This window comes from Phyllostomus hastatus, unplaced genomic scaffold (genome assembly GCF_019186645.2).
Source record: "Phyllostomus hastatus isolate PE091 unplaced genomic scaffold, TTU_PhHast_1.1 phas_scaffold_317, whole genome shotgun sequence".
NCBI classification, from domain to species: Eukaryota; Metazoa; Chordata; class Mammalia; order Chiroptera; family Phyllostomidae; genus Phyllostomus; species Phyllostomus hastatus.
Window position 1 is genome coordinate 27,140,497 of NW_025334023.1, and position 27,997 is coordinate 27,168,493.

At 44.1% G+C, this 27,997-nt stretch overlaps 1 protein-coding gene across 4 annotated transcripts in view; it reads right to left on the minus strand.

Annotated features, from left to right (window-relative positions):
- AMOTL1 (angiomotin like 1) overlaps nt 1-27,997 on the minus strand; it is a 149,960-nt gene that overhangs the window by 16,881 nt on the left and 105,082 nt on the right. For all 4 annotated transcript variants that reach the window (XM_045817878.1, XM_045817877.1, XM_045817876.1 and 1 more), the window contains 4 exons: nt 26,226-26,370; nt 24,665-24,754; nt 6,306-6,451; nt 2,628-2,777 (listed from right to left, as the gene is read on the minus strand). In XM_045817878.1, the coding sequence (XP_045673834.1) occupies nt 2,628-2,777; nt 6,306-6,451; nt 24,665-24,754; nt 26,226-26,370 (531 nt within the window). The remainder of the gene's footprint in view (nt 1-2,627; nt 2,778-6,305; nt 6,452-24,664; nt 24,755-26,225; nt 26,371-27,997) is intronic.

The window sequence follows — 27,997 nt, forward strand, 5'->3', positions numbered from 1 at the left end:
GCTACAAATACAAATTATTCTAGGATCTCACCAGTGACCAATATTTAAGCAAGAATAGAGCGAAGGCACGCAACTGCCCTCACTGATCTATGCAGGAAGTTGCCAGCCCCTCCCCAGCCAGGCACCTGGCCTCAGGCAGGAGGACATCGAGTCCTTCGAGACGAGAAGTTCCCTTCTTAGAAACGTCCCAAGGAAATGATCCCACAGCCTCGCTCAGCTACCCTCTGTGCTGGTCAGTTTCCATCTAAAGCCTAATGTGGCCACCTTAGCCGGCTTATTTCTGCAGAATCCTTCTGGCCTCACATGGGACCCTGCCAATTCTTCATGAGCACCTCATTCAGGTCATTATGAGTTATTAAGCAAATGCATGAATTTCAACACTGAAGCATACAGGCAGGAATTTGACCAAATTTTATAGTATATACCACATGGAATTTGTAAGAAACTCAAGGCTTTTAAGTGGATATATTTGTAATAAAACTCTGCCTTCTGGGGTCATAGAATGCTGCATGCTCACTGTGTTGACCCACTGCCCTGCGCACTGGTAAAATGGTACAGAGGTGTTAAAGAAAAAACAAAGAGTAACAGTCATCTTTTTAATAAGTAGGCAAACACAACAAGGAAATTCTTCTTTCGTATCATAAAAGACAGATTAACAAGCTCATTTAAAAAACTATAATATTATTTTTAAAGAAATGCTGAGTTAAACGAAGTTCTGTATTACTCTAAAGATTGTCCCCCCTCCCTTTGGTTTCATGTCAGCCATAAACAGCTAGGGGTCTGCTATCAGCCCCCCAAACTCAACCCAAAATGCAAGCTGAGTCATTTCCTTGGAGAGCCTTCATTCTGAAACTTCCAGCCTTGCAAGTAAGCCTGAACCTGCCAGCAGCCCTTCTGCACGGCAGGGACGTCGTTTCTGCAGTCTGAGGAGATAACGGCGGCAGTGTGCTGGCCCTCTGTGGCAAAAGAGACATTTTTCACAGAATTCTAACTTCACATTTCTTCTTGGTACACAGCAGGGATAATGGAGTCAAATCTGGTTTCAGTGACTCAGAATAGAAGGTCCAGAGATAAGTAATCCCACGGGAGGGTGTGGGTGACACAGGAACTGGCAAGAAACAATTTTTTTTCCTAAGTATTGAGATGTGCCCATTTTGTCAGCCAAAGGTTCGTAAGTGGCACCGGTGCCAGCACAGTCCCGGCATCAGAGAAGCCTGCCTTGCAGTCGGGGAGGTTAAGATCTCAGCAACTGCACAACAGAGAAGAGCTGACGGGCAACCGTAGTGCCAGGGCATGTGGCACAGGGTGGGAGGAGCCGAAGTCCGGAGACAGACACACCCTGCCTCGTGCACTGTCAGCTAAGCCAAGATGGTGAGAGGCTGGGTGGGTTTCTTAATGTTCTGGACAATGTCACTAACACCTTCCCCAAGCACACACACCCAGGGGAACTGTGGGCGCCTGCCATGAGAAAGGGCTGGCCTGGCCTGAGTGCACGCTTTCAAGTACTCTCAAGTGTTTCAACCACAACCACTATGCCCTATCCAACAGATACTTCCATGGACCCGCCCTGCATTCCCTGGGTCCCAATGCACCGCATGCCCCCTTTCATTAGCTGCAGAGAGGGCTTTGCCCACCACACTGGCCTGAGTGCTCTCTGGAGCCAGGAGTCTGACTGGCCTGTATGGATCCCAGTCCAGCCACTGAGCCGCCCTGCAGGGCTTGTCCCCTTGCCAAGGCACACGGACCCTGGGCTAGGTGTTTTACTCTGTGCTTATTTGTACCTGAGTTATAGTAATAGGAAAAGGAAGGGGACAAGGCAGAAGGATTAGGAGCTTCTGGACATTATACTCCTGGGACAGTCCTGAACTCCTTCCTCTCCTTTACCTCTGCATCTGCACTGCTGGTCAGGTCCTACTAATCTCACCCCCTCACTAGCTCCTCTGTGGATTCCCGTTGTCACTGCAGCCTGGATGGCACCAACAGCCTTCCAGCTGGCCTCCTCTCTGCACCATCTGCCCTCCAAGCCCTCCCACCACCACCAGAGGGCTCTCCCAAATCCTCTGTACCACAGTCCTCTCTAGCTTACAAACACCCTGTTGTTGGCTCTGTTGGTTATAGGAACAAGTTCAATTTGTCACCTCGACCAAATGCTTTCCACAAACTGGCCTTCCCCTCCTCACCAGCAACTCACTAGGCTGTCTCCCCTCTGTGGGCTGCACCCAGGCGTCCTGAACCAGCTACACCTCAGCATGCCTCTCCCCTTTCTACGTGCTCTTCCTCTACCTCTGATGTTCTTTTTTCCCCGGGGAACCCCCAACAAACTCATATTTCAAAGTCTAACTCAAATGTCCTTCTCTGTGAAGCTGTCTAAAGCCACATTCTCCTATGCCCAGTCCCCAGGGTCACCGCTTTCTGCAAGGAGGTTCGTCACCCCAGTGAGGGGAGTGCCTGGCTCCTCCACTGGCCGCTGCATTGGTTCACTACTGGTTCACTACGACAGGGAGTTTCCTCTGCATCCTCAGTGCAGAGGGCAGAGCCTGGCCCACAGCAGGGGCTCTGCTGCAGAACTGTTTGCTGAAGGAATATGCCCATTCTGTTGTCTGTTGTCCCCTCCCCTCTCCTCTCACCTGCTGGGTTCTCAGGGCGTCCAGCTCTCTCTCCAGCCAGGTCCGAAGTCTCCGCTCCATCTGCTCTCGCTTCTCACAGGCAGACTGCAGTTGGGTCAGAGCCTGCTGCAGCTTCTCAACTTTCTCGACATAGGCTTGCTTCTCTCGTAACTGAGCAGAGAGACAAAAGGAGCACAGCATATAGACCAGTGATTCTCAACAGTGGGTGGAGGTGGGGGTCAGATGACCTAGGGACCTGACTCAACCTACCAGTGCGTGTACCCTCCCACCCCCATCACTCGCGTGTGCGGGGACAGAAAAGGTTTAGACACGGCCACCAGTTATACCTAACGTGACCGGGATGCTTGGAATTTAAGACCCCACTGGGGCACCTGCCTTCAACTATTTGTACAGCTCTGAGCTCAATCCTTGGTTACTGCTTAGTAAATATAGCATTTGTTGGTGCTGGAAATGGGATTAAGAGTTTTTGATGTTATAAGGAAATGATTACTCTATAATGTTAACAGAAGTCCAGAATAAAAAGTTTTATGCAACATTATCACAACTCTGTCTATATCTATAAAGAAAAAGACTGAAAGGAAATACTTAAAACCATTAACCATGTTGATTGCCATGGCTGAATAGTAATTTCTCATTTCTTTATTCTCATCTGTGTTTTTCAAATTTTCCACAATAATTATAAATTACTATTATAACAGAGAACTGTGTGTCCGTATATGCGTGTGTGTCCATGTGTATGGGTGAATAAATACACACATTTCTTATCCTAGATATTTGGAGAGTAACTTTCTTCTGAAGATTTAAGTCTTTAAGACAAGTAGCTGACAGACAGGAAGGCCATAAATGAACACTCAACACAGTCACTGAGATGGAAATTAAGGAAAAAATAATCTGTGTCAATGTCACATCCAGTGTGGGTTGAGAATCCTAATGAACAACTTCAAGTTCTCACCCTCAAACTTTGTTTTCTTTCAGTCAGGAGCCTACGTCATGGTTATGAGTCCCTGGTGCACTTCTACCTTTCTGGAAACTGGCTGATGCCCAAAATTAGGCTGAGGCATGTACCTCTCTGGTCCTGAGTGAGAAGATATGGGATGCTATTTCCTGTCATTCTGCATCTGGGCGTGCAGCTGCTGTGCAGGTGGCTCAGATCCTGGGTTCGGCCATGACTGTACCGGCAAGCGGACATGCTAGTCACTGGGGAGCTTGCCGTGAAGGGCGGGCAGTTCTGACTGAGCAGGCCGCACTGCTGTGAGCTGTGCCTGTATCCTAGCCAGAGCCACCGGAGTGAAAGGGAGGGGTGGGGGGCGGAAAAAACAGCAGCTTTATAGCCTTCTTTATACCTGCTACTGGGATCCATTTTCATCTGGCTCTTTCATTCATTGTATTTTGATTGCTTGATTTAATTTAATAGGCACTTGAGGACCTACTAACTGCAGGTTCCTATTCTAAAAGTCTTATCCGATCAAGTGTTCTGTGAGTACCATTCATATACCATTGATACACCCTAGATTGTATATAACTGTCTAAGCGTGTGGCCACTAAAATATAAAAGCCATGAGACTGGTCTGTTCTGGTCCTTGTTGGGCAGTGCACAGGGTGTCCCCAATGCCTGGAGCAGTATCTGGCACTTACTGAGGAGATACTCAATAAACACTTAAGTGAATGAATTCATATTATCCCTAATCAGCTGCAAGATTCTTGAAGGCATAGATCTCTCTCATTTACCTTTGTATCAGCCTTAAGTTTAGCAAAGAATATATTATGATGATGATTAACAACAATAATTATATCATCCAACATTTTTGAAGCACCACCATGCCAAGCTTTCTTTGTGCTTTATATGTAGTATTTCAATTAATCTTCCCAATAGTAAAAGGCAAACTGCTTTATTATCTCCATTTAAGAGATGAGAAAACTGTAGACTAAAGAGGTAAAGTGACTCCTCAAGGTCAGAGAGCTGATGCATCCACTCTGGGGTCACGACTGTAACTCACAATATTCTGGCTCCAAGTCTAAGCCATCTTGGGAGGCTGTGGCAAGCACACCATACAAGCCATCTGGATGGAAAAGGGCCCTTCAAAAGGAACATGAATAAGAACCAGGAGAGCCCTGGAAGCCAGACACCTGAGACATCTTGGAAAGGCTACACACAATCAAAGATCTTACATCAATATAATGACAAGAAAAGATCCATAATGGTAATGATAAAGAACCTGTCTTCAAGGAGTTCACAACTTTTACTTCCATAGAAATACTAAAACAAAAAGATTAAATTATTTATTATCTTCCTTCAATCCACACATGGAGAAGGAGCATCAAAAAGTGATTTCGGTTATAAAAATAATAAGAGATCCTGTCCTCATAGTAGGCCACCTGTCCTTCAGGGGCTACAGTTACTTTCTTTTTCAAGATTTTATTTATTTATTTTTAGAGAGAGAAAGGAAGGGTGAGAGGGAGAGAAATATCAATGTGTGGTTGCCTCTCACACACCCCTAACTGGGGACCTGGCCTGCAACCCAGGCGTGTGCCCTGACTGGGAACCAAACCAGTGAGCCTTTGGTTTGCAGGCCAGTGCTCAGTCCACTGAGCCACACCAGCCAGGGCAAAGGTCACTTTCTGTGGCAAATGTTTTCTGTGTAATGAGTTCCTCAGTAGGGACAAGAAAGATACTCCGGGGTTGTTGCCCTGAGATTCCTCAGACTGTACTAGCACTAAAACTATAGTTCCTACACAAGACTTACGGAGTTTAAACAGCTTCTAGTGGAAAAGACCCTTGTAGACTCCACAATCTTCCCCTTTAGCTGCTTTAACCTTGAAGCTAAAGTTTGCTGAGACACTGAGTTACCTGGCATCATGTTTTCTGAAGGAACAGCTTTTGACTTTCAAAAATTGCAGCAACAGCTAGATTGATAACAATTCTCTTTTCACTGCCTATCAGGCACCACACGGAGCACTCTGTGTTGACCCCCTGGGGCGTGCGCCTCCCAGACTCGGGGCCCCTGCTTCCTGCTCAGGTGGACCTGTCCTCCCTTTCTGACACTGTCCACAGCCTGAATCCCCAGGCTTTGACCTCAGAAGTCATCATTCTACTTCCACAGTCAGGCTTAAAGGAAAGGTCTACCTTACAGAGCAATTTAAATGGTCAGTTTTATCAGGAACTACTAATCCCTAATGCTTAAGCAGGACCAAACTGTCCTGTATGTGGGGGTGGGCAGCAGGTCATTGCACGGCTGAGCCAACTTCCGAAAACTGGAGACAGGTGTGTCGAAGGCCATCCTACCCCACCCCTATCAGAGGACTTCTGCCTTTTTAATGTAATCAAGAGTCCAAAGACAGAGCTATTGAATGATTAAAAAAATGTTAGTCTCTTTTCTTTAAGTCCTTTCACTTATCTCTAGCCCTGGATACTAACCAACTCATGGGCTGCAGGCTGGGCTTGAGGTGGAGTAAGCCCTTTGCTGATGGTATGTATTCATGTCTGCCTTTCATACTCGCCTGGCTCCGGGTTGGATCAACTCTATTTTTATTAATTTTTATTTGGGAGGTCTCCTCTATCCCTCCCCCTGACTCAGCTCCTTGCAGTTGGCTCTGATTATAGACGCTTGCTTAGAAAAAGGAAATGGAGGCCCCCAGGGCTCTGCCTCCTCCACCCCAACCCCTCCTGCCCCGTCTCACCTCCTCTTCCAGCTTGATGACCCGGGCCTGGGCATTGCTCAGAGCCTGGTCCAGGATTTCAATGTGTCTCCGGTGGTCCTCGCTTGTAGTCCTCACTGCCGCTAACTCCATTTCTAACTTCTCCTTTTCCTTTAAGAACTCTTTATCTAGAAAGGAGACAAGAACAAAACTCCATCTATGAGAAGGTGTTCACCCTCTGGGCTCACTGCCAGTCTACATCTGGCAAACATTAAAAATAAAAAGCATGAAAAGAGTTGAGGGTCGAATTACTGCTTTTGCTCCCTCTTAATAGTGGTGGTGTGTGAGGTAAGGATTTTCTCAAAAAGCACTGTTAACTCTAGATATGTTCAGCTCCAGAGGTGAATGATACACGGAAACCAGTGACACCATATTTCCAACAACTCAATTCTGTGACATTTACTTTAATGCTTCAAATCAACTTTTTACCTATGGTTTCATTTGATGCTCACAACCTCCTGTTTCTATCTTCCAAACCAGAGGTGAATGGGCAGGCAGTGCTAGCAACAGCACTGATATTCTCATGCACAGAAAAATAAAGCTAGGTCCGGAAGTGTAAGCTCTTGCTCTGGGGCCAGACAGCAGAGGGGAGCTTCCGCGCAGGCCTCCCATCTCTGGCTGGATCCTCTTCCTGTAAGGACCTGGCCTCACATTCTCTTCTGCTTCTGTTCAAGAAAGAAAAGGGACATTGCTCTGGGCTTAGGGAAGTGGCAGTGTAACTGATGGGGACCGTGTCTCTGCACGCAGGGAGCGGAGGCTGCCCGTACTTGGCATGGCACACGCCCTCCCGTCGCCGTCCTAGCATCACTTCGCTTGCGCAGGCCAGACCCACAGTGTCATGGGCCGGCCTTATTTATCAGACACATTTTTTCCTGTTACAAAAGCAATACATTTTATTTTTAAAATAAATTATAATATGGAAAAACTTGAGTGGGCCAATGTGTAAGACTAAGGGACTGAGTGAATAAACTACTGTGAGCCCTATAATAAGACAGGACACCATCATTAAAATAAGTGAATGTTATTAATATGAGAAAGAATTTCGTTATTAAAAAAAGGTGGTTACAAATCCCAATGCACACTCTTCCAAATTTTTAGAAAACAGAACATATAATTACAATAGCAGCAGCAATAGTTAGAAATCGATTAATCAAACTCTGGAAGCTACACCAGCATGTGACAGTAGTTTCATTCATTCATGATTTCCTAGTACAGCCATTCATTAAAATAACAGTAAGTACCAACAGTAAGGACCAGCCCCACGGGCACTGAAGCAAAAGAAAGAACGCTGTACTTAAGGAGCAGAAAACATGGCTTTAAAGACAGGATGTAAGAATGAAAAGGACACATTAAGGTTGCAAATACTCATTTAACAAACACGATTTCAGAGCCGGAAGAAATCACAGGAAACACCACGGTCCAGTTCCACCCGGTTTGCTTTCTGGGTAAAGAAAGGAAAGCCCAGGAGTGAAGGCACTTGTCCAAGCCCCTCCGCCAGCTGGGGCAGAGCCAGGGCCAGAATCCGGGTCCTCTGATGTCCCACTGCAACGTCCTTCCCACCTGACTGCACTGCCCGAGCATTGTGAGGTTACATCAGTGGGATCAGAGTCCACTGGGACAGCTTCAGAAATGACAGACTGAGTAAGTAGCCCTGTAATGCTAAGCAGTGGCTGTGCTGCCCAGAAACAACAGCATCCATCCCTTGGAAACAAAATGAGGCCACAAAGATCCTGACCCAGAACAGAGCAGTACTCTTGGGCTCTTTATGCTCCACTGCAATGTCTGACTGCCCTCCCACCTCCTCCTTTTCAGTGGCATTTGAAATGCTGCCTCTGAAACTTCCTTCCTAGCCCATGGGGAGCAGGCATGCAAAAGGCCGACTGGCCCTGGGCCCCAAAACCCACAGCCCTGCACAGAGCGGTGCATTTCACTTTCTGTGCAGAGTCACTGACATTTGAGCACCAGCTCCCTGGGCTCAGACAACGTCTCAGTGGGTGTGGTGTCCCCTGGCCATGTCCAGGCTCTGCAGGGCACCCAGTAGGCATACCTATGAATGAACCACTGGGTCTCAGAGCTTCTACCTGCATATTAACCTAAGCACACAGATTCTCTCTGTTGAGGACAGCCAAGGACACACTGATTTTGACCGAAAGCAGTGAAACGATACACTGAGCTCAAGACAAGAAGCTAAACCAGAGCTTCTTGCAGTTTGCAAATTGATCACAATTATTGCTGTGTCATGATGACAACTACTTAGATTTCTGAACTAACAAACACCTCTACCACCCCTCCCCCCCCCCACACACAGGTGCACACATGTGTACATGCACAGGATTCCAGCATTTGCTATTTCCTTGATAGGCAATATCATACTGTGGCTAAAGAATGGACTTCAGCATCGGGAAGAACTGGATTCAATCCTAGAGGTACAGTGTTGAACCTCTCCGAGCCTCAGCTTCCGCATCTATCAAACAGGAATGGTAAGATCTGCGTCACAGTGTGTGGCTCCTCTGCTGATGGAGATACTACACGTGAAGTACAAAAAACCTGAATATCTAGGACTTTCCCTGTAGAACACTGCCTGGTTCAATAAATATTGCTGAATGAATAAATGATTCTCTACCATGTATGAAGTTCATTGCCAAATGTACAATACATGGCAACTCTCGTTGGATGTTAGGTATTTGGTCTCTGTCATACAGCCTTTGTTTCACAGCTGTCCACTCCACCTGGTGACCGCCATGCATCAGATGGCTGGTACAGACAGGGGACATCCCCGGTTCCCTTCTCTGCCCAGGCTACTGAAACCTCCCAGTGCAAACTACGGGACAAAGATGTGGGTCATGGACAAAGACTCCATTAAATCTGCAATGCTCTGCAGGCCTCTGGAATCCGTGGATCAAAATACTGTCCAGAGTTTGGTGACTTTGGACTTGAGACCAAGCAGTATCACTCAGTATCGCCCTGGCTCAGAACTCCTTGTCCATGGATAGGAAGTAGTGCTCTCGATAATAAAGTTTTAAAAACAAACATTTGCGACAACAGTGATAACAGTAACTAGACCTGCTCATGCTTGTTAAATGACTGTGTTCCAAAATGGTGACATTTTATTCCCTTTATACTACTAATTCCTTTAAGTTGACTGTATGAAGTAGGCACTGTTATTATTTCCATTTCCAGTTGAGGAAAGTAACACTAAGAATGAGCAAAGCGCCCACAAAAGTGATGCTCGTCAGTGGTAGAGCCAGAACTTGTACCTTCATCTAAGTTGTGCTCACACGCGTGGCTCTGTGCTGCCTCCCCAGAGCAGGCATGCAGAGGCAAAGAACTGCAGAACTGGTGCAGAAAGTTCGGAAGAAGAGCTCCATTGTAACACAGCTTGTTACTGCACAGACTTAAGTAATGGGTCATACCACATTTCTCAAAATACAGCTATTATACCCACATGTGTATTCGTTCGCAAATGTCAGATAATTAAGCATCTACCGCATGGAAACATCAGAAAACTGGTTAGAAGCATGGGTCTAGAATCAAGCTGCATAGGTTCAGATCCAGCTATCCTACTTACGGTTTTGTGACTTTAGAAATAAAGCATTTTTGTGTTTCAGTTTCCTTACCTTTACAGTGAGGCTCACAATAGTACCTGCACATAGAAAGTACCCAGTAAATGTCAACTATGATAATGCCGTGGTTACTGTTACTGCTCTGCAAAGTGAGACAATTTCTGGGACTACAAGGTGAGCAGGACATAGTGTTCTGCACTCAGGTGGGTGGGAAGAGAGGCAAGGATGTGGGCAAATGGAGTGTGCAAGCTGCTCTAACAGGCGCTTGCACGGGCGTTCTGCAGACACAGAGGAGGACATCTACTTCAGGCAAGGGGGCAGGGGGCAAGGAGGGACAGGTCAAAGCAGGGAGCCCACAGGGTGGGGCAGCTGTGGCCCTCGAACTCCCTGGAGACATGGGGACTGAGGTATGTCAGAGCTGTTTTAAAAGTCATCTCTTGGGAGATGTCAAGGGAAAGTCTCAGGAGTGGAGGCACCTCATGGGAAGGTCCTTTCAGTTTATTATTAGCTAAGCCCCTTGGGAGGGATCTCAAGAAAGATCAGCCTCACACTGAATTTTTGGTTGGGCTCCAATGTATATACTGAAAATTCCTAGAACAGGGGTTGACACAAGGGAACTCTTGCCCAGAACAGTCTGTTTACTCAGTGGATATGAATTACCCTGTACTGCATGGAGCAGGGAGTTGTTTAGCCTGGTGGCTCCAGTCCCATTTACACAGAGATGCCTGCTCAAGCACTGTTTACTCTGGAAACCACAGGGATGGCACTGGCTTTGAAGTCAGGCCGACCTGGTTTGCTTCTGGCACCTTCACTCCTGCTTCACCTTGAACACGGGCTTCACCCCTGTGCGGCCATCTCCGCAGATGGAACTAACAAGATCGATTTCACAGGACTGTTGTGAGGGTTGAAATGACTCGGTAAAATACCTACCACTGGGCTTGCCACATAACAGACACCTAAATAGCAAGAGCTAACATGTACTACTGGGGGCTTACTGGGTCCTAGGAGCTGTGCCTTGAACTTTGCAACAGAACCTCATCAACTCCTCACAACTCCATTTGACAACTGAGAAAACTGAAGTGCAATGAGCTGTGATACTTGTACAAGGTCAGACGGTAGTTGTGCCTCTGCCCACAGGTTAGTTTCTTTGCTTAAGGAAAGGGAAGTGGATGGAAACTAGTACTGGGCCCAGTCATTCAAAGATGCTCCCTTTGCATCTGACCCTCCCCCAGTTTCTGGGTAAGGTCCAATGTGGACCATCTGTTGAAACTATTTCTTTTTTTTCTTCTAAGCACTCAGGAAACATTTATTGATTGACTCATAGTCATAAGCAATGAGATCAGCACCACCCTCTCAAATTTTCTATGAATGAAAACCACCTGGTGGCCACTGTTTCAGCTCCACTAGCACCTCTCCAAATCTTGAGTGTGCATGCTTCTGAAAAAAGATTGGCCATTTGACTTTGTGATGATTTGGGTGAAAGAGAAAGTAAGAGGGGTACAGGGCAACCCAGGGAAGGAAATCTCATTTTGGTGTGCCTGCTGTGTACCAGGGGAAACCCAGCTCCAGCCAGAATTTCCAGGGATTGTGATTTCTTGGACCCTTCTAGATGTCTGAAGAACATGCTTTATAGACCATGATGTCATCTCAGATGCTGACCTCTGATAACAAGAAGGACGTCGTCGGCAGTGAGTAAAGTGGCTCATTGCTAATCACTGAGGCATGTGAGTGCATACCAGGGCCTGGTTGTGCACAGCCTGCTCAGACTCAGGATCCAGGGGTGCTAGCTGGTGTTCCCATGATGGCTGCTTTTCATGGTGGTTAACTTAGGTAGGAAAAACTATCAATCTTAGACCACTCAGGCAGAAGGAAGGTCCAGCAGCCATCAAAGCTATGAGTGGAACTGAGGCAGCAGAGGGGGGAGGCTCTCTTCAGAAAGGCTCCTCAGTGGGAGGGACAAGAATAGCAGGAAGTCGAGGGGGTGCCTTGGGGACAAAGAGCTTCCAAAACGACTTCCTTGCCAGGCGCCCTCTTTGCGTCTTCTCCCTTCCCCTTCTCCTCCCTTCCTGCTCCTGCTTTGATTTCAGCAAATAAGATGATTAGATTCTATGGGGCTTCTTCTGTAAATCCTTTGTTATAAGACTTCTCTTTAGGTAGTCCTCAGTTGGTCATTCAGGATGACTGTTCAGTAATTTAGTCCTAATTTCAGTTTGGTTCTGGGAGGAGGAGACCCTGCTTTCCACCTCCCTGAAACTGTTTCTGGGTTACTATATGAGCACTAAGCTTAATTGCTGGCTCAACCACGGGATGGTGGGTCCTAGTAACCTCTGCCAAGAAATACCGGGGGCTGGGCACATGTGGGCTAACAGTGAGAGTGTTGAGTACCATGTGCTGCACTGCTAGTCTTTAATTCAGTGCTCCAACTGACAGCTGGAGCTCATGAGGAGAGCAAGCTTTAACCTGGCTCTTCTCATACAGGAATCAATTCCTAGGCCTTTCCTCATATAATAGGTTTTTGATGAATTTTTTCCCTAAGCCCAATATAGCTGGAGGAGCAAAGTCATCCAGCTGCTGCCAGCTTGACCGAAGGGTGATTATTCACTGGAAAGCTTGAAAGGTTAAAAAAAAAAAAAGACAGGTCTTCTCCTCCCTCTTCTTTTATTTCAGCTGGAACCAAGGTTTGGCCCTTTAACTGGCGAGTTCATTGCAGGTTTACATCTGTCCTACACTGTGTATGTGTGTGCATGAGTCTGTAGACAGAAATACAAACTAAGCTACTTCTGTTCAAGCTCTAAATCCCATAAGCTCACACAGAAATGCACAACTAGTGCATTTTGGTGCCTAGTTCTGCAGTTATTTCTCTGGCACTTCTCAAAGGTCCTTGTTGCCTTGGATAGAGGAAGAGGGAGTGATGGTGACAGAGTTACGGGAAGAGGAGGCCGGCATGATCCAACAAACCTGCAAACTGCTGGTGACTAGAAGTCTCATTTTGACGGATGAAGCTGATGCGAGGAGTATAAGCTCTGGGCCTCCTTGAGTGAAGACGGCTTAAAGGACATGGCTAGAGAAGAGGCCAAAGGAGAGGCTGGGTAGGGAGGCTGAGGGGGCATGGCTGAAAGTGCCTGGGTCACCTGTGTGTACAGCAGGGGCCCCACATCTGCGCTGGAGGTTCACTGGGAAGCGGCCTGCAAGAGGCAGGTGTGCCCTACTCTGGAGATCTACATGGAGCAGACAGCTTTCACAGTGTCTGCTCAGGTAACGCTCTGTTTTGAACAGCTATCCACCGCAGTCCTCCATCCACAGGGCTCAATTCTGGCAAGTATCCACATCTGCATTAGCTGCCCTTGCCCATCCCTCCCATTTGACAGGATCAAACCTGAAGGGCCATGTGACCCAAGATAGGCCAATCAGTCTGTCGTCTCTGGATGTGCAAGTAGGAGCCTGTGAGAGGTAATGGTGCAGGCAGGCCGCCTAGCTCTTGAGCTAACAGTCACATTTCAGCATGTGCTTTGGAGAAACAGAGAAAGCAGTACTGTAGAAAGTAAAAAATCAAGCAGATGGGTGAAGAAAGGTGGGTGAGAGTCCATGTTAAGAAGGAGAGGGAAGAAGACACACACACACACACACACACACACACACACACACACACCCTAATTTGATTTGCAGACACGCCAGCCCTGGTCCCTGGCCCTTGTGAGGCCTGCCTGCCCATCCTGCCCAGGGGCTCCATCACACCTATGTCCTTAAAAAATAGTCCTTGTATTTGGGCTTAAGCTAGTGCAAGTGAGTTTTTCCTTTTGTAATGAAAAGATCACTAAGACACTCTTCTTTTTTCTTTACACCTCTACTCCCTTCTCCACCAAGAGACTTGGGAGTTTGGTAAAGATTAAGATAATGCTAACCAACACTAATAGTATTAATTCTGGTTACTAGAAACTTCTCCACAAGCTGATGAATGGATTCTCTCTTATGAAAAGATGTCCAAATACTTATTTGCCATATTATCCCTGCCTAAAATATCTTCTCCTATTCCTTCTTACTCCAGGGATCCTTCCCTCGGCCCTGAGTTCCCTGGCACTGTATCTTGCAATTCGGAAGAGGCGCTGCGCAGTTTATTCCATGGGTTGGCTACAATCTGTGGGGTACTCGGACAGTCAGCTCCATTGGACGATCTTATTGACACCAGGAGTAATTTCTTTCTTCTGAGGTTGTGAGAGTGGGAAGTCAACAGGAAGGTATTTAATTTACTTCACTGTTTACAAAACTATTTAGGTTCATTCTGCCTCAAAGACATCCTGCACGCAAGAGCTCATTCTTAACATCAGTTCATCATCAAACTGATGAACCTCGAAAGAGACCCCCAAAATATAACGCAAACAGAGCAGTGCTTATATCATATAAGAGTGATCTGTTTATATGAGGATTATTTTGATGTGAAGCAATGTAAAAGATGATCTACCTTTAAAAGCTACAATCATTAATTCAGCAATGAAAAAGTAATATATACAAAGCTAACCCCATAAAGCCCCATAAAGTTTTTTGTTGTCTTTTCAAAATTTGCTGATAAAGTCTCCGAGGTGAGGAGCCGGGTTATTTCCGGAGAGGGTTTTCAGCTCTGTACGGTCCCTGTACCCACTGCAGGTTGCCATGGTTCCGCCAGGCAACGGGAGATGGGCTGTGAGTGGGCGAGTGGCTGAATAGTCTATTAACCAACACAGAAACACTCCAGTGAGGGCTCGTCTTAGATGGCTGAGAGAGTGAACTGTTTTTAAATGAATTCTCTGACAAGGAACATTCAGAATAGGAGTTCAAACCAAACTCTTCTGTAGAACCCTGGGTGAGAGGGAAGGGAGGGGAGGGGGAGAGGAGACATCGGGGCCAAGCAGGAAACAGGGGATGCTGCAAAATGCACCCCTGTCTCAACCAGAAATGGTTTTTGGTTTTTGTACATTTGACATTTTGGGCTTCCAAGTAAGCGTTCTTTTAAACAACCATTCTGAGTTTTAAAACCACTGGTTTAGACATTACAAAAAGAAACAAAGATTAGTGGAAATGGCTGTTGTTAAAATGTAGAGAAGAAATCTTCTGGGCAGATGAATAAATATGAGAAAGTGAGACAAGGCCTGAAGTGTGAAGGATTTAGTCAAACTTTGTTGCCCAAATTTAAAAGGAAAATAGAATTTTTCCCTTTTACATAGTATAATGGCAGCAAAATTACTCTAAAATACTAATTAGTTTTCAAGGAGTATCCTAACGCTACACACTCATGGAGTTTTTCTGATTCCTTCAGTGAGACAGAGCTCCTGAGCAGGAAAACCAGCACACACACGCTGGGGTGCCCAAGCGTCCTGGCCGTACTCTGCCCTGTGCTCCTGGTGCAGAGGCAGATGTCACTGTCCCATCCTTCCCTGCTGGCTTACTTCCTAGTGTGTTGAACCCTGGTACCTTTGTAGGACTATAAGAATCTAAGATGGCAGAAGTATTTCTTACATGAAGAGATATAATAAGTTTAGGCAACAGGTTACTGAATAAGAGGATACTATTATTGATACATGATCAAATTCTATCTCAATCTTTAAAATAAAATTTTAAAATGACAGTTTTTAGATAGTTATTGCAAAGGAACTAAGCCTAACCATCAAATCTTCTATTGACCTAATGGAGGAAAACCATACATTTTTGTCTTCACATATATAATATTTTTGTTACTCTATATAATTTACCTATTGCCCTTTAGTAACCAGGCCCCAAAGTGAGTTTGTAGTACCAAAAGTAAAATGTCTGAGGTACAATTTGATAAAATATTTATCTGAATCTCAGCACAAATTCTCTTGAATGTAATTTTCTCTTATCAAGTCATTTTTCCTATTGCATTTTATTTCTTGAAACTGTACGTACACATTGAGGTATAATTCAGTTTTTTTTAACCTTCATAATGTTTTTTACATGTGTAGCTTGCAATCTTGCTTAATTGACTATATACCCATTCATCCAGTTCAGCTTCCACATGTACTACTATTCAGCCTTCCACTTTATTTTCTTTTTCACTTAAAATAAAAATGTGCTGCTACTTCCATATCACCACTGACAGCTTAATAGCAAATCAGTCAAAGGACTGAAAATGTCACATAAATACAGGATGCATGGGGCATTTGGTTCTGACTATACACACGTTTGCGAATCAGTGAGAAACCAATGTAAAGACTTAAACTTTCTATAACCACCAGCGAACACCGGCTGCCAGGGAGAGGAAAGGAGGAGCCCCACGGGCTCTGCAGGTCCTGCGTCCTGGCTGTGGCAGTCGTTGCATTTCATCACACTGTACTCTCAGAACATGCAGGTTTATTTTATTGTATATAAATACAGGTATACATATTATTTTGGGTATTTATAACTAAATCAATACCTAGATATTTATAGGCATATATTATTAGTTATATATTATATTATATACCTAGATTTGTTTTAATTAAGGCATTATTATAATATGTATATGTAAAACTATGGTTTTTAAATGGGCCCTTTGAATGGCTTAACATCAAAACCTGGCCCAAAGGTGGAAGTTCAGGCTGGGGAAACTGTTACGTGTCGTGTAGGTAAAGAAGTGGTTCCTGTTGGGATGATCAGAGAGAAAGCAATGTGCTGCCTACGATTACATTTCCCCCCTTCCTTTAACTTGTGCAGCTCCTCCCATGATCATTTTTGTAACTTGCTTTGAACAGATCCTTTTTTTTCCTCTTTTTTCTACCAAACCAGTCTTTGTAAGCAAAAAAGAAAATTAGTAACAGATGAAGCTTATTTTTAATGGTCTAAGACCAAATTTTCTGGACTTAAAGCAAACATTTTATGCCCTCAAAGTTCTGGGATTTCATTAAGATATAGCTGTCTGACCTCACTACAATGAATGAACCAAAATAGTTTAAAAAACTAGCTGTAAGAAGCTAAACCACAGAGTTACTCATTGTATCTGCTTATATTTCATTTTTATCACAGAGAATGAAAAGTTTAATTTCATAGATATTCTGAGAAAACATTTTTTAAGACTCTAAACTTTATTCTGGTCTCAACAATTTTGTTTTTTTAATATCTGAGGAGATACTAGATTATCAAACAAGGCCGTTTATTGTAATTTTCTCTGGTTCAAAGACAGATATGGAAATCAGAAGGATGAATTGTGATTTCTAGTAGTTAAAAGTCCCTTGAGAACACCTGGATACACTATTGTTATGTCAGAGTGCTGGGCTAAGTAATTTGCATCCAAAGAAGACTTCTAGTACAAAATTATTTACATTTGCTTCCTGCCCCAAATTCTTCTAGGGGTAAAACTGTGAAATTTTCATTCCCCCCCCCCCGCCGCAGAGCCAACAGAGATAGCTTTTGGAGAAGGAAAGAAAAAAAATTTTAAAAAGGAGGTCCCAGGTGACATTGTGGTTTACCCATTAAACAACTAAGGGGCTTTGGGCAAACCATTTGATGCTTCTGGGTTACAGTTTCTTTGTCAGTGAAACACGGAGGCCTCACTTGATGAGTTCTAAAACCAGGGTGAGGAGTCCAACGCTGCCATCTCTCACATTACCCCATCTCCCCACCTCCCCGGAACACAAGAAGTGGCTCCACAACAGCAGCTCAGTAAGAGCATGGGCTCCATAGTTGGAATGACCCAGGTTCAAAATCCGCCTGCTCTGCTCACCAGTGTCTATGACCCTGGACAAATTACTCAGCCTCCCAGTGCCTCAGCGTCCTCATCTATTAGATACTTGTAACAGAGACAATGTAGCTATAGAGGCTCACAGTAAATACTCAGTTAGTGTCAGCAGCCTTTAAATGACCATGTCCAGACAGGCCTGAGGCAGGACCTGAAGGGGAGCAAACAGGGGAGCAAACCTGTAACACCACCTGAGGATAAATTTTTAACCATCAGATCAACAGCCTCCGGAGAGGCTGTAATTCACAATGGCAATGAAATGGCTTCTTAACGAGCTCCACCCAGGACACATGCATTGCTGGGGAGCAGACCTGTGACTTTTAAAGTCCTCTCCGAGCCTGTTATTTAAGATCTGCAGTCAATTGCTATCGTATGATTTGTGGCACTGCCGAGAGGGGCAGCCCTGAGACCCACCACCCAGGCAGTTAATGACCACGACTACCCCCAGGGCTAGTCCCACCTGGCCCTATCTTCCATCGGTAGCCAATTTTGGATGCCAACTGGACGGATAACTGAGGTTTGTGACTACATTTCTATGTGTCTATTTATCTAAAATGAAAATAATCATGCTCACCCGATTAGGGCTTAAGTAAAAGATGAGTGCAGGACTCTTCCAGGAAAGAAAATAACAACTGTGTCCTAATTTATAAATTAAGGCAATTTATAAAATAAGATCTCAAGAATACTTCTGAAGTTCTTTATCTTCCATCCTCCTTATGCTGTGGTTCTTTTTTTTTTCTTCCCTTCCATAAGTAGAATGCAGGTCAGCAAACCATGACCTGCACGCTGCATCTAGTCCACAGCCTGATTCTGTGAATCAAGCTTCGCTGGAGCTCAGGTGCCCCTTTGTTTATGGATCACGTACGGCGGCTTTCAGCTACAGGGACAGAGTTGAGTGGCTGCAGCCAAACATTGTTTACCACCTGGAGTTCTACAGAAAAATTCTGCTGACCTGTAGCCTAGAACACAGCTAGCTCACAGGAGGTAGCCAACAACTATTTGAATAAATGATAATGACCATCAGGTCACTCAATGTCCAACAAATATTTATTAAATGCCTGTGAGTGCCTGGTGCTGTGTCTGGTTCTGGAAACGCAATGACGCGGGACTACAAGGGTGAGGGTGACAGACAGGGCCCTGCCCTCATGGTGCGTGCAGTTCAGTCAGGGAAGCCCGACCCTGAACATCCACTCACTTATTTTCAGGGTTAGGAGTGTTGAAAAGCACAGGGTGTTGGGGGATTAGACAAAAGGAAGACCCAATCCTATCTCAAGACTTTCCTGAGCAACTGCCATTCATTTAAGCTGAGACCTGAACGGGGATTTCCTGGCTCTGAACCATGAGGACAAGTGAGAGCTTCCTGATACCACATGAAATGCCTATGAACTTTGGTATGGTTTTCAGACTGTACTTACTCCACCCGTCCAACTAGCTATGTGGTGCAAGGAACGGGGACTATGATGAAGTTTAAGACACTTGACTTTTCCATCGCCAAACAGGAATGTCAAGCAAATAAACAAGTCAGAAGGCATGTTCACTTACTAGAGACCTGACATCAACACACGACCAGGAGACTGTTCTTGGATCAGCTCTGGTTCTTCAAGCACAGAAAACCAGCCTAATTGAGTAGTGTTAATTTTCACCCCTGGGCAGAAGATCTGATGGAACACAAGCAGATGCCCAGAAGCTGGGGTACACTTCTGGTCGTCGTGTAGGTTTCACGTTTCTCAGTGCTGCCTGTCAGGATTGAGCAAGCGGCTTAAGCATGCACATGCTCGGCTTCCCAATTCTGAAGGCTTGGTGAACCATGCCGGTGTTCTTTGGGAACACTGGCAGCAACTTCCAGAGAAGGTGAGGGCTAAAACAGGTGGAGGAAGGATGTAAGGGGATAGGAAGAAGTATTGCAGAATAAATGTTCTTTATAAAGTTTTCTTCACACTTCCTACCATCAATTCCTCCTCAGAGCTCTGGCTGATTTAGATTTAATCCTCTGCTTCCTGAAGAAATGGAGGTGCAGGGAGATCATCTACCTTTAGGTCACTGAGCACGTTAGTGTAAGTGCAGGAATTAGAAGACGCAGGGACTGATCCAAAATTGTTTGCTTGAGGCTGTGCCTACAGAACTTTTCATTTTTTAGAGCTTCACAGTCCTACTAAGTATAGCGGTCATGTTTAAGGAAAATCAGTTAAAAATTTAGAGCAAGAAAATTTTGTTAACTGAAATGATGCCACCTTGCCAGGCCTCATGGACAATTCCTTCCCCTCTGCCCAGGCAGGTCTGCGACGCCTGGCACAGCCTACAGCTTGGTCGGGGCAAGCTCTGGCCGGCTGCTATAAAACCTTTACCTAGCACGGCAACTGCCACTTCCAACGTATCTCCATCAGAGTAAAAGACAAGGAATCAAGGGAGTCATAAATCAACTATATTAAACTAATTTTCATTTAAAATACCACTGTTCCTAACATTGAAAGATTCCCCTTCTCCTTTCCTGGATATCCTCTATTTAAAAAAAAAAGGCAGGAAGAAGGAAGACAAAAAAAGAACTCAAGCATTATTAATTTGCTTCTAGTCTAATGCCAGTTTTCAAAAAATAGTTTTGCTCAATGCCTGGAAATAACAGAAATTAACCAGGGGCATCTCCCAATATGACTAGGAAACAATGAGCTAAAAAGAACATTTTATACTGATGCTGCACAAGGAAATTTTCAAGCCTATTGTCACAAGGACTTTCCACATTTACCCATCGCCTGGATAGTTATTGAGTGCTAGCTATTGAGTACATAAAGATGTAAGGTGTTTTAGTAAGGACTGGTGATGGATGACAGTAAAGAATGCCTGTAGGTCTCCTCTCTAGTGGAGGAGATCCATGCAGCTAAATGGTGCCCCTACAGAATGCACAGAGTAGGAGCTTTGCGCTGAGTCAGGAGGAGCTGCAAGCACCCAGGGGAGGAAACCCAGTGCACTCATGTGTGACAACACCTAACCTGCCCTTCCTAACGAAGCCTGCAGAGCCCCACAGCTTGATGTAGTGAAACGCAACAAGAATTCAAAACAACCTCCTTAATGCTCTGTAAGCGTCAACGGAATTAATGTTCATGTCATTGTAATTCCTGCTTTGTGTTTCACATGAGCCCTTATGGAAATACAAAAGCCAGAGGGATTTTCTTTCAGAAAATTATTTTAGTCTCTTTTACATTCTATACGAGACAAAAAATCAAAGCACTTAAAATAAGATTCAAGGGTAAGATGATTTCAAGACACACTGAAACAGTAACTTACTATTATGTTTAAAACAATATATAAAACTGGTGATCCCACATATTTTTTAAAACTTTTAAACCCATGGAAATTAAGAGCAAAATCAAAAGTATATATGAGTCCTGGCTCATTTATACCCATTACTATTTAATTTAAATGAATAACTGAATGCTCAAAAAATGTTTTCTTAGAGAGAGATACCATCTAACAGTTCGTATCTAACTCACTGAGAATTAGGTTTAACCAAATGTGCTGAACCCAGGTGTCCTAAAGAACCCCAGAGGGGTGGCGCTAAGTTCTTCGGCGTCCTTGAACACAGCCTGGTTGTGTGCTGGAATAACACATGCATGCCAGAGCCAATCAGCTCCCACTCAACCCAAGAATGTAATAAGATCACCTCTACCCATCTAGCTTCCTCACATCTAATATTTTATTTTTGGCTTTCTGGCCTCATGATGATGGAAAGTCTGTGTACTTATCAGTTTTCAGAAAGAAACTATTACAAAGTTTCACTTACTGAGAAGATGACAGACATTCCCAGGGCTCTGTCTTTACTGGACAGTAGCCTAACTCTATTGTGTGTGTGCACATGTCTGTGTGCGTGCATGAGTGTGTGTGCGAGACAAAGAAATGAATAGCAAAACCAGAAATCTCAGTAAGTTGAAGAAGTTAAAGGACAAAGAAGCCCTAGTTGCACACAGCCAGACCACACAGGATATCCTGTTTTTCAGGAACAATTTGGCTGCAAAAATATTTTAAAAAACAAAATAGTACAGCCAGAAAACAAACACATAAAACTCTGAATTCCTCCAATGAGAATACTGCGACACCATGACGTGATAGAGAAAACAATTCGTCACAGTCACCAAAGTCTAAGCACTTAATTCAGCAAGTTTAACATGACTGAGAGGAGCCCGAGGACCACCCCGTTTAAGGCTCACCTTTCCCTGTAAGCTAAGTGGTATGTGCCCCGGCAATCCATCAGGGCCTTCATCAAGCCCCAGCGAAAGAACAGAGTTCAGTCTTGAAAGGAAAACTACCCTGGACAGCAAGGAAATTTAGAAATGAGGCCAGGAAGGACCTTCCCCTTCCATTAACTAAGAGAGTGTTACTCAAGTCCTACTGACAGCTCACACTGCCAGAGCGCCTTGGGTGTTCTTGAACCTGAATTCCTAGCTTCACCATGAACACCTAGCAAAAAAGCCAATGGGGTTATTCTCTACGTTCAGCTTCCTTCTAATTTCCCCACTGGCCATGGGGGTTGCCAGAGGCTTCTCAGGTGAGCCTTAGCTCCTTGGTATGCATTATCCAGAGAAATCACCATTCTCTGCTTGGCAGTCTCGCCCTTCTCTTAGCTAAATGCTAGAATCTCAAAGACTCACTTAAAAAGGATGGCTCCTCTTGAGTGTGCAATGTTTATAATTATGATTTCTAGGCATTTGAAAAGTGTTCTTATAATAGAGTTTCAAAAGAATATACAGATAATAGAACACATTAATATAACTATGAAGAGAGGTAGTAACTCACACCTGCCATTCCAGACCCACATGCTAAAGTGAAAGCCTGGCAGAGAGCATGGCCCATCACCAGCCCGCAGGCACGGGGGCACCTATGGTTATCACACCTGCTCGCTTACCTACGGGCCAAAGTATGAGATACCTCGACATGTTCAAACTTGAACTCATTATCTAATCCCAACCTGTGCCATCTGCTTTTGATTGGAAGACTGACCACCCACCTAGTTATTGTTGTCCCACTCCTTTCTGTCTCTTTTGCTGCCCTCATTCAGTTGGTACTGGCTTATCTTCCCCTTCTCTCTGTTACGACTTCTGTCTTAGATTGAGACTTCCATCTTTCTTACCCAGGTACTAAAATATCTGTTAACAAGTCTGCTTGCCTCCAGGTTAATTCCTAATGAATTTCTCTTCTATTCTTCCTCCCTAACTAGCTTCTAAAATATAAGTCTTGCAAACAATGAAATCATAAGAGTATTTGAAAAAAACAGAGGTGAATATTTTTATAATTTTGAAGTGGGAAAAAGCATTTCTAAGCATGCCATAAAACCTAGAAGGCATAAATATAGTTACTAAAAAATGTTCTGTAAAATAAAGGACACCATGATCAAAGGTAAAAAAAAAACTGGGGGAAATATCTGTAACATATATGGCATGTGGTGTGCTCATCCTTACAACTCATTAAGAAAAAAACCTACCTGTAAATTTAAAATAGCATCTTCAGTTCATCTCTTGGGCACACCAGGAGAGGAAAAGCTAATGCAAACAATTACAAAGCATGGCGATGGCACAAAACGTCCTGAAGACCAGGTGCTGAAAAACCGGCTAGGTATCACTGTTTGCAAGCCTGCTTCAAATGCCCTGTCTAGATTCAATTACAGCACATGCCCGCACTGAGATACCTGAAGTGGTTGAAAAGTGCCTTTGCACTCTCTCATTTATGCCTTTGGAACACAATGGAGTGTGTCTGCTCAGAACAAACACTGACTATAAAGCTGGATGGGCAGCTTTGCCTGCATTATTAATGTTTTAGCTTTGAGCCAGAAGGTTAAAATCTTCAGGAACATTTCTGAACTCATACAACACAAACCCTATCATTCCATCAGCACAGCCTGGGCTAGGGGGCTAGAGCAAATGCCCCTCAGATGAAACTAACTGGCTTTCCCATTTGGACCTGAACTAAGCAACAGAATAATGTTCCCTGACAAAAAGGCAGTGCATCAGCAGAGTGACATTGCTGGCAAAACTGCCACAGACATTGAGTCTGCCTAGGCATTTGATCACCCCAAAGGAAGGTACTATATGCAGATAGTACAAGTGACTCATTTTTCAAAGGAAAGCTCAGAAGAGATGGTCAATCTCCCACACCCTTAGGAAGAGATAAGTTCTGTTAAGAAAGGAAATAATTCAAGATGCTCAGGTAGCTTTTTATGTGAATCTAGAGCTCAAGCCAATTTACCTAGTGCAAGACTACAAAGGATCTGATGCAAAAGCCCTAGACATTATGAGTGTCCATTTGCCAAAATAGATTTTTAAAAATGAAGCTGAGACTAAAAACTGGAGTGCAATCATGAGTAAATTTGGGGGAAGGAAACAAAGGCCCTTAACCCAGCCAAACAGTACTGGGAATTTGAAAATTTAACCAATTAATTCCCAGCCTTGAAAATGCAGGGCTGTGCTGCAGGGCCCCAGCATCGGAATACCAGTTATACAATGGATGGCCAGTGTCTGAATAAGTGACTTTTATTGTTTGAATTGTCTCTAGTTTGTAAACACTTATTTAGCAATGCTCTTGAGATTTATGACAGAGAAATGAATTCAATTTTCTAAACAGCTTTAAAAAGAGAAACTTGTATTTTTTATATTTTTGACTTGTACAATGACTTTGCAGAAATTCTAACCCTGGTCGATGGTTTCTCAGAACCCACTCGATTCTATCAGTTGCCTTTGGTGAAATTAATACACTATCCTCCCAATAAATCTGGAGGCACAGGAAGCCACAGTTCAATTTATTCTGTGCAGAAATAGGCTCATTGGTCTTTGGAAGCAAGCATCACATGTGGAGATTACATGATGTGATCCTGTAGGTGGCCCAGGTTGGAAGGTCAGAATAAACATTCCTGAACTCATACCTAACAACCTCAGCTCTGTCTGGCAGACCTAGGAGGCCCAACAGTTTACATACTAAATTAGAAAACAAAAAGCACACAGCATAAACCCTCCTTAAAATGAACATGATTCTTTTCCCAGGCTCCAGTTTTCATAAATACCGCTTCAGGAGGGATAAGCGTGGAGACTCACTCTGGGAAGCATAGAGGCCCTCCACAGCTCTGTCCTCGTGCCCGTCATACTCCCTGCTGGACAGCTGCCTGTGGGCAGTCTCCAGGCGGTCTGCGCATAAAGAGAAAATTGTTAGGGAGAAATGCATGAGGACCTAAGTCATTGTCCACTGAGAAATGACATGGAGCCAAGAGCTGGTATGAACAGATGCTCAGACAGCCCTGGCTGGTGCGGCTCAGTGGACTGAGTGCAGGCCTGCAAACCAGAGTTCAATTCCCAGTCAGGGCACATGCCTGGGTTGTGGGCCAGGTACCCAGTGGGGGACATGTGAGGGGCAACCACACATTGATGTTTTTTTCCCTCTCTTTCTCCCTCCCTTTCCCTCTTTATAAATCAATCAATCAATCAATCAATCAATAAATCTTAAAAAAAAAAAAAAGACAGATCCTCAGACTGGAGCCTCAAACTGAACAACTTTTAGGGAGAAACAATACATCCCAACTGTCAGAAAAAGTCTTCAGGTGCCACACTGTGCTTTTATGCAATGGAATGCCAAGGCATGCACCAGCAGAAGGTGGCCACGAGCAGATTCTGAGAAAAACCGCTTTGCTGCTGATGAGCAAAGCTCTGACTGGAAGTCCTTGCAAAGGGGTTGACTTTCCTTGACCTCAAACCCAGCCCAGGCCTAACCTTGACCACGAGTCCTCTGTTTTAGCCCACGACTGCTACCTCTATCATGAAACAAAAATAAATAAATAAATAAATAAAAATAATTAAATAGATACCAAAAAAGGTCAAAATGACCTAATGAAGACTCTCATTAGTTTTGCTCAAACCAATTGGTAAATAAATCTTCATTTATTCAATTAAATAATTCAGCTTAACAAGTTTTCATTGACTGTATATGATATGCAAGATAAAAAGGTTTGCAGCAGTAGAAAAAGCGGGGTCTAGCTACTAGAGACAACCAATACACTCAGTATTCTGGCATATAAGGCAACTGAAAAAAGGCTTGGCTGACTAAAAGTGAAGTTAAATTTTACGGCTCAAACCATTCTGTCTGTGGGAGGTTGCTAAGACCCTGTGGCAGGTGGCTCCCAGCTTTCAGGGAGTATATATGGGTGAGTGTGTGTGTACACACACTCATAACTGTGGGCCTTTATTTTTCCCTATGAGGTACACATGTCTAGCTCTGTCTTCTGCACTGTACCAAGCAAGTATAAAGTGCTGGCTTTCAAAGCATGATACCAAGTGACAGCCTGATGTGGGAAGAGCTGTGCATCTAACACTTGTCTTTTTAAATGTTCCCATTTGCACAGTCACGAGTCACTGTTAACATTTTTTCACACAGGACAAAACACTGCACACAAACTCCCTCACTTCCCACACAGGTTGTCACTTCTCAGGCTCAGTGCTGCAACCTACGACCTACAAGACAGAAAAATAAATTCTGCTCTTTGAGAGCCCTTCCCCCAGGTGGTTGGAATTTACAAGATTATTTAACACAACTCAGACCCGAAGTCAGGCTGTTGGCTACACAGGAGGTTTGGGGTAGAGAGAATATGAATGGAACATGACGTGCCTCGGAGGTCTCTGTTGAAATCATGAAGTCTTCGAATCTCGCCCTCCAGTTTGTTTCTCATCGCCTTGTCCAGTGACTCTCGCTTAGTGGTAGACTTGACCAGACTCTCATAGGCTTCTGAAATTCTCTGAAGTTCTTTTTCAAACTAGAAGAAAGAAGTGGCATGAAAGTGGGACTCTGACATTCATACCGGTGCCTTATAGTTACACTAACTCTTTGACATTCCAAGTGTGAAGGCTGTACCTTCAATGCAGCCTTTTCTGCACCTCCAGTTTCATGTCTACCCAAACTGCGTAATCCAGTGGTTTTCAACCAGGGTGCCCCAAGAGGCACATTGGAGCACCGCAAGGATTTTTAAAACATGCAATTCCTGACGATTTAGTCAGGGGCACTGAGCTCTTCTCCCTTAGATTGTCAAATAAAAACATGACAAGAGCCAACACAATAGCCAACTGGTTGAATGCCCTGAATGCCCTGTCTTGAACCATAAACATATAGATCATATAATAGAGTTGCATTTCATTGGTCATGTTGCATAATAAGGTTGCATCTGATTGGTTAATTTTTGGTACCAGAAATTCTTATATACAAGTATAAGTACTTGTTTTATTAAAAAGTTACTTTGGAACAAAAAGGGTAGGCAATTACTACTATTATTATGTTTGCAAATCAATCAAAATTATACCTATTTTTTGGTCAGATGGACAAAAATATATTTTTTGGTGTGCTGCAGAATTAGTTTGTGTGCACCATGAGATGAAAAAGGTTGAAAACCGCTGGTGTAAGTGATTTCACCCTCAATCCCGTCTCTCCTCTAGGGGCTACATTAGGATCCTGTAAATAGCAGACTCCCAAGTCTGGCTGGACCATCCGATGTCACCTTGGAAAAATCCCTCTGTACCAATATAAGAAAGGGGTGAATATAAACATAACTTAAGCCTCTTATATTTTGCATGGCAGTTTATAACTATTATTATTATTATTCCTGGTTAACAGAAGGGAAAATATTAAAATACAGAATAACTGAAGGACCACAACTCAACTGGACCCAAATTTCCAGATTCCAGGTACAGTGCTCTTCCAGAGACCATCCGGATACCCATCCCCAAAGGAACATAAAACCCACTTGAGGAGATGCTTCTTTACTTAGCATTCTAACCCCCCTTTTAACAGAACTATCTATATACAGGACTAATGGACGTGTATCTAATTATAAACAAATATACCAAAGAAAACTCTTTGAAGGGAGGAGTTGAAAAATATGGGATTAAAACCATTTTTTGTTGTTCTCCTTCTGTATTTCACTGTATCAAGAGATGTAACTGGGAGAGCATTTAGTCTCTGGCATATATAAACCTGTAATAAGTAACTGTAACTGTGATAACAGGACTCTAACCTAACAGTGTCTTTTGAAAGTAGCAATCAATAAATCCCATTTCCAGTTGTGTAACAAGCGCAGGAGGAAGGATGAAGAGTGCCTGCAAACATGTGACCTGATGAACTGCTAAAAAAAGTCAGGATCAGAGGCAAAGCAGGCAGGGTTGAGAGCACTAGCTCTGCTCACTGGGCATCAAGAGACCTGCACCATGTTTTTGGTCTCTGCAGGGGACTTATGTCACCATGAGCCAGGTACCCCAATTGCCCAGAGCAGAAAGTCCTTGCTGAGATTCCTATAAATAAAATATATCCTAACAGGTATCTATTGGACACTTACTATGCATCTGGGTGCCAAGGATACAGGATAAGTAAGACAACTCTGGTCTTCAGGAACT